The sequence below is a fragment of the Taurulus bubalis genome (assembly GCF_910589615.1).
Source record: "Taurulus bubalis genome assembly, chromosome: 16".
Taxonomy (NCBI): domain Eukaryota; kingdom Metazoa; phylum Chordata; class Actinopteri; order Perciformes; family Cottidae; genus Taurulus; species Taurulus bubalis.
Window position 1 is genome coordinate 16511241 of NC_136604.1, and position 6683 is coordinate 16517923.

The following is a 6683-nucleotide window of genomic DNA, read 5'->3' on the forward strand; positions in this document are numbered from 1 at the left end:
GGTCAAGTGGCACCGCTGACTCACAGAGGACAGGACGGAAGACACATGAAGGAACGACAAGAAAGACAAACACAAGAGACAAGAAGTAACTAAGGACAACAAGGCTTTTATAAATAACAGCGCAAGAGAGACAGAGAGCGCTTCGTCCACAGGGGAGACTTCGGCGCGTCGCCTCCCACGCAGCACCGACGAGATCACTCAGATCCATCCGTCCGTCATCTGCCCATCCATACACCAGTCCAGCAAGTGAGCAAGGGGCACAGACATGAAGAGACCTCACGACTACAGCTCCCCGGACTCGGACACAGACGAGTTTATTGACGTGGGACAAGAAGACGGCTTTTGGTGAGCATCCCCCAACCACACCTGAGGCCGTAACACTTGCCCTCCAGTTACACTTTAAAGGAAAATGACATGGGACACGGCTGGAATTAGTAGTTGAAGACTAATTTATCCTGAACATACTTGGCAGCAAACTGTGGGCTTTACAAGTATTTTGACACTTAAATGCGGCCATGCTTGAAATTACAGACAAGTTGAAAGACGACAGGAAAAGTTTGAGTTTTTAAATCTCGGAAGCTGATGTCACTCATAATTTAAAAAATAAATAATTATGGCTCCTATTCTAAAATATTTTCTGCGTTTAGCTCGAGTGTTTAAATTTTTTTGACACACCTTCTAAAAAGCTGAGCTGTCAGTTTAAAGTTCAATTTAAGGCCTCTGAAAGCAAATCCTTTGTTTTCACCTAAATATAAATTCATGCATTTTTTCCTCTAAATCAAAGTGTCACGTTTTTTATCCTCTACTTGCGCATGACAGTAAATGTAAAAGTTGGTCATTGCACGTACGACATCAATGTAAGGCCTGTCATGTCTTACGCAGCATGGAGCCGGGTTACAATCATTAGCCCAATTTTCTGACACTGTATCATTTGAAAATAAATGTATAGAATATAGAAAATAACTTTTATACATTTATATTTTGAAGTCAATTCACAAATTATGAATCAAACTTATTTCTGTAATTATCTTTGTGATGTGTAACTTTGTCATTATTTCTAGTTCAGGAACTCCTTGATGTTGCATTGAAACACAAAAGCAATAGAGAGGGACAACCCAACATTAAATATATTCAGTTTGTCATATTTTGAAGGAATATGTTGAGGCCCTTTATGTGTGTGAATGCAATGACGTTATTTGATTATACTTCAATGACATTTGAGATTGAATTATATAAAAACAAATACTGATATTTCTAAAGGCTAAACATGTATTTTTTTTTAACTTTGTTGTATTATGGTTATGGTCTTACAGGAAATTTGAGTGTCATAAATTCATATAAATAATCCTAACTTTTTAATAATTAATATACATATAGTTAAATATATAGACAAAAAAATTGGAAAATACAAACTACAAACATTTTTATTTATTTTTTTAAAGAAGAAAACAAAACAGATGAATCTTTGAATGTAAATGTGACCTACACTGCTAAGCAGTTTAATAACTGCAGTTTATACTAAATGACTCCTAACACTACACACACTCTTTACAAGTTATGTAAATTTGCAATTTGCTTTTCAAATTCCTGGTCTGGACTTCCCGCAATGTGGATTAAAGCGGACATTCATCGTCGTGTGTTTGTAACGATGCATCTACAGCATATGAAAACCCATTCACAGCAATACTGGGAACATCACAAGCACCAAGCATGAACCTAAACAAAAACACACAGCTAAATTGGCAGCCTCCATGTTGAAATCTAATAGAAATGCAGTCAGTCTTTGGTGGGGCAGTTTGAAGGGAGCTCCAAGCTGTCAGACTCATAAGATGAGAGTTCACAAACAAACACAATCCATATTGAGTGACTGTACTCGGAAAAGCTCAGATCCCATACTGCATGCTGGAGCCCCATGCGAGCGAAAGCATCGCCCCGAGGCTATATAATCATCTTTCCAAAAGTGCTTTCGCTCAGATGGAAAGGAGAACAGCATGTCATTTCACTGAGACTAATGTCTAGAAACGCATTAAACCCAAAACAATCTCGTCTTCCCTCCTCTCCCGGGTACTCCTCTGCTGTTCTGTGCCCAAAAAACTAATTAGATTGAAGGGAGATGATGTGCCATCCTGCCTCTGTGTCATATTAAGGAGGGTAATAATAACAATATGCAGGAGAATCAAAGTTAAAATGTGTCTCTTCCGTGCCAAGACCGTCCTCCCATTTCCCTCATCTCCCTCTCTCTCTCTCTCTCTCTCTCTCTCTCTCTCTCTCTCTCTCTCTCTCTCTCTCTCTCTCTCTCTTTCTCTCTCTCTCTCTCTCCATGGTACAGCCCAGTCACAGGGTCCATGTCTCCTGGCAGCGCCTCGCAGATTCTGGCCCGAAAGAAGAGAAGAGGAGTGAGTGGATTACAGCCTTGGATCTTAATCTCTTTAGCCCTCTTGTTTTGGTTGGCCCTGAATGTTCCTCTGCTCTTCTTGCTGCGTAGATCATAGAGAAGAGGCGCAGAGACCGGATCAACCATAGCCTGTCTGAGCTCAGGAGGCTGGTGCCAAGTGCTTTTGAAAAACAGGTGACCGCCCATGAATCCACGATCATTTAAATATGATTGACATTTAACATTATTCTCCTTTAACATCAGAAGTAGGACATCGGCTTCATGAAATCTGATGTGAAACCTGTCATTTTCTCTGTAGGGCTCATCTAAGCTGGAAAAGGCAGAGATCCTGCAGATGACTGTGGACCACCTCAAACTCCTACATGCCATGGGAGGGAAAGGTGAGACTTCTGAGTTTAAAACAGTTCACTTTATAGCTTTCTGTTTGGTCTGTCGTCCATTTTCTGTGGAACATGGAAAAAGCCTGTGGAATAATGCTGGAAAACATCCAAAACCATATCAAAAAGACATATACTGATTTATAATTTTTTGGACGTGCACAGTAATTCAATTTCTTATGACTAACTGCATTCCATTATTATTATTCATTGTATGACTAAGCTCTCTTTCTCTCTTTCTCTCAGGTTACTTTGATGCGAGGGCCCTGGCAGTGGACTACCGGACCTTGGGCTTTAGGGAGTGCGTTGGAGAGGTGGTGCGGTACCTCACCTCTCTTGACGGGGAGTCCGCGGACCCTATAGGAGCCCGCCTGGTCTCCCACCTTTCTCACTGTGCAAGCGAGCTAGACCCCCTTCTCCTACAGTCGGCCCCGGCCTCCGCCCTGCCCTTTCCTCCATGGCCTTGGACGTCCTTCCCTCAGATCTCCCCCACCTCACCGGCCTCCTCCTCACCTCCTTTCCTCGGTGGGCGAAGGGATCTGGCCCTGCTAGGGAGCTACCCGTCACCCGCCTCCCTCCGCCTCGGCCCCCTGGCTGGCTGCCAGCAGGGTGTGCCGCCACTCCTTGCGCCCTCACACCTGTCCACCGTCCACAGGTTGCCCTCTCTCGCGGCGTCCCCGGTCCTAGCCCCCTCCAGACCAACCCAGTCGTCTCCTCACAGCGCCACCAGGGCCTCGCCCCTTCACCTTCCCCTCCCCACCCTTTCCTCTTCCTCCTCCTCTTCCTCTATTTCATCATCTTCTGCCCCACTGCAGGTCTCTTTCAGGCCCTTTGCACCTTTGGGGTCTCCCACAGCTCAGCGCAGGGGCTTGAGCGGACAAGCCAAGTCAGCCCAGGGATGGGGGACTGAGATCGGAGCTTTCTGAGAGTCAACTCTGGTTTTGTTTTCCGAATGAACTCTGCCCAGTGAACATGGAGCTCCCTTGTGCTCCATGTAGCAAATATGAATATGTTGGAGAAAGACGTATTGAGCCTTTGATGATTGTCTTTGCTTATAGGGGACTCTAAAAAGCCATATCAGACTGCGGGTAAAGTTTCAGATAATCAGAAACAATCATATATATCAGAAGAATGAAGGAATGTGAAAGAATAGAAGATTTAAATAAATTGCTCGACAAAATACACACACACAGTTTCCAACAGAGCCATAACGCTCAACAGAGCGCCTTTTAACTGTGATATCTGTGTTTTTCCAAAATATTTTATACATATGATTACATTTTCACAGTCTGAAGAATGTTTAAAAAATCTCTATAAAAACTAAGTGCCTTTACCTTTGTTCATGTTTTGCTCTGTGTGTTTTTTTCTTCTGACTCTGTAAGCAGCTATCTGCTTTCAATACAAATGGAAACAGAATGATTGAACGCTACATGTTACCTACTTATCCGTATTAGCCATGTCTGCAAACACTGCTTGCATGTTCTCCAGCCGTAACCCCCTCCGTATCTAAGCTGTCTCCAGTGATGGCTGATGGGAGCTGTGGTCTTGTGGCTGCAGAGGATAAACATGGTGGGAGCTGGTGATGTTTTTGGGATGCCGCGGTGAGGCAAACAGACCCATCACTTTGCCCTCTAATTGGCAGTGCCCTGTAATTAACTTGAGCCTCATATCAGTCAATGTATCTTCCTCTCCTCTGCTGCCTCTCTGCCATTCTTTCTCTCCAATCATGTGGTACACCAGAGGATATCTTCTCTCCCTGCTTGTCTGCGCCACTGTCTCCTCAACAATGGACAGACAGTTAAGAAAAGGGTGAGAGGAAGGATGGAGAGACTGCGAGAGGGGAAAACAAGAGGCAAAGATCTGAAGGGCTGTGGTTGGATGACTGATTTGGTGTAGACGTTCAATAACAGGGTGGGAGGGAGGCAGGAGACAGGGTCAAGGAGAGATGAGAGGGATTGCGAAGGTTTAAAAGGAAAGGGAGAGAAATAGTGTGAATCACCGAGAGTCGGCCAGTGCGTACAGGGTGAAACCCCTCGAACAATGATGAATGACAGTTGTAACGAGTTGTTTCTCAAGAAGATCAACATAATTGTGCCGTGCCTCACCAAAACGGCTTCGCGGGGATGAGAGAGCAGAGAAGAGCCTTGTGTGTGTTTACTGCTTGAAGAAAGCTTTGATCTACTTCAGGATGCAATGTCTGTGGTCTGCGGTGCAAAAGTGTGTGTGTTCCGCAAAGTGCACATTGTTTATTTGAGTGAGTGTGCTAGTGTGTGCTTAAGTCCGTCTCATGTGCCCCATGTGTGTGTGTCTTTGTGTGTAATGTGAGTCTTCAGGGCTGGCGTCAGGACTGAACCGCGGTGGCGGCGTGGCTCTCGTGCGAGGCAGGCCGGCGGTCGGACGGACAGTACGGTGGTGGAATGTTTGTGGAGGGTGCATGCATGCACACACACACACACACAGGCACTCAGACGACATACAAACATAGACACACACACGCTCACACAGGGTGGCTGGCACTATTCTAGCCTCCGAGCGGAGGAGCCAGAGTCACCACCACAACTTCCAGGAAGGACAACCACAGTCACACTGCACTGGGTTTCCCACGGGGGAGGGGAGGCCGGAGGGGGAAGGAGAGGAAAGAGGGGGGAAAGGGGAAATAGGGGAGGGAACGACAGAGGGAAGTGTGTGTGTGCGTGCGTGTTTGTGAGTGTGCATGTGAGGCGAGGGTATACGGAGTAGGCCGGCGCTGTGGTTCAAGCTGAAAAAAGGAAGAGATGCTGTGAGGGAGGAAGAACGGAGAAAGTGAAATCAGGAAGTGAGCGAGATTTCTCCTCTGATGCCTACATCAATTTATCTCATCAGTAGTGCTGAATATTATTGCCAAAATCAATCGTATGTTAAAATACAACTAATTAACTAAAAGTGTTGCTTCAATAGACAGTATCATTTTAACTCAAATTGAGTACACTATTATACAATTTCTGCGTGCATTATTTACTACACTTTTATCAGTTGTGTATCTTGTCTTTAGCACTGTATTTGCAATGTATTTGCATCACTGTTTGTTAATACTTGAGTTTGTGAGGCACATTTGCATGGCTGCATAAGGCACAGACCCACCTGATACCAGCTGTAGAGAAGCTATTAGTGACATAGTTGAAATACTGGAATTTGGGATCCTCTGTGCAGGTCCTCTGGCACGACTCTGAATGTCCGTCAACAAATTGCAATTGTCAGAACCCAAGAAATCTACTCCTGCATGACGCTTCTTAACCTATGGTCTGATCGCAAAGAGGAACAAGGTTAGACTGATAGTGCTGGCTAAACTACAGAAAACAACAGTAAAAGTAAAGCTGCAAGCAGCGATGAACGGGTCCTCGCTCCTTTGCGCCTGCCGGCCCGTCAAATAATTAACGTCTGCCCGCCAGACGGACGTTTTTGAGAAACCCACATTAATTATTTGTTTCCATCACATTTGACGACGGGCAGTCAGGGCCTGCTAAGCCTTCTCTGCTGGCCTAAACAGAATCACAAAGTTATATCTATTGTATGATGTAATTGTTTTTCACAAATACACTACATATATGTTTTATATTTCTTTTCTTCTCCCTATTAGCTTATTTTCTCATTGCACAGCTCCTGTCTCCTGTGTTCATTCTCTGCCTGTCTATCTGCTTCTGGTCTGACCAGCGAGCTTGTCTACCTCAAGCACACTCCTTAACGCTCTTTATCCAATCAGATCTCACCTCTGTTTCTTTCTATGTGTAGCGGGAGGGAGTTTTGGTCGCTGGGTCTCTGCGCATCCCCTAAACTATAAGCCAATAGCGGTGGGCGGGCCTCCTATAAAGGTGACGGAGATTGAACTAATTCTTTTAGCGAGCCCTTTTATCGCGGGTTTATAATAGATTATC

General features: G+C 44.9%; 1 protein-coding gene across 1 annotated transcript; it reads left to right on the forward strand.

Moving 5' to 3' along the window:
* Window positions 1-265: 265 nt before the first annotated feature.
* heyl (hes related family bHLH transcription factor with YRPW motif like) lies at window positions 266-4110 on the forward strand (the record flags this gene model as incomplete). The annotated part of the gene is made up of 5 exons (XM_079231837.1): window positions 266-345; window positions 2330-2396; window positions 2486-2569; window positions 2694-2775; window positions 3019-4110. The coding sequence occupies 5 exons, from the start codon at window positions 266-268 to the stop codon at window positions 3696-3698; spliced, it is 993 nt and encodes a 330-aa protein (XP_079087963.1). The 3' UTR covers window positions 3699-4110.
* Between the last annotated feature and the right edge of the window lie 2573 nt (window positions 4111-6683).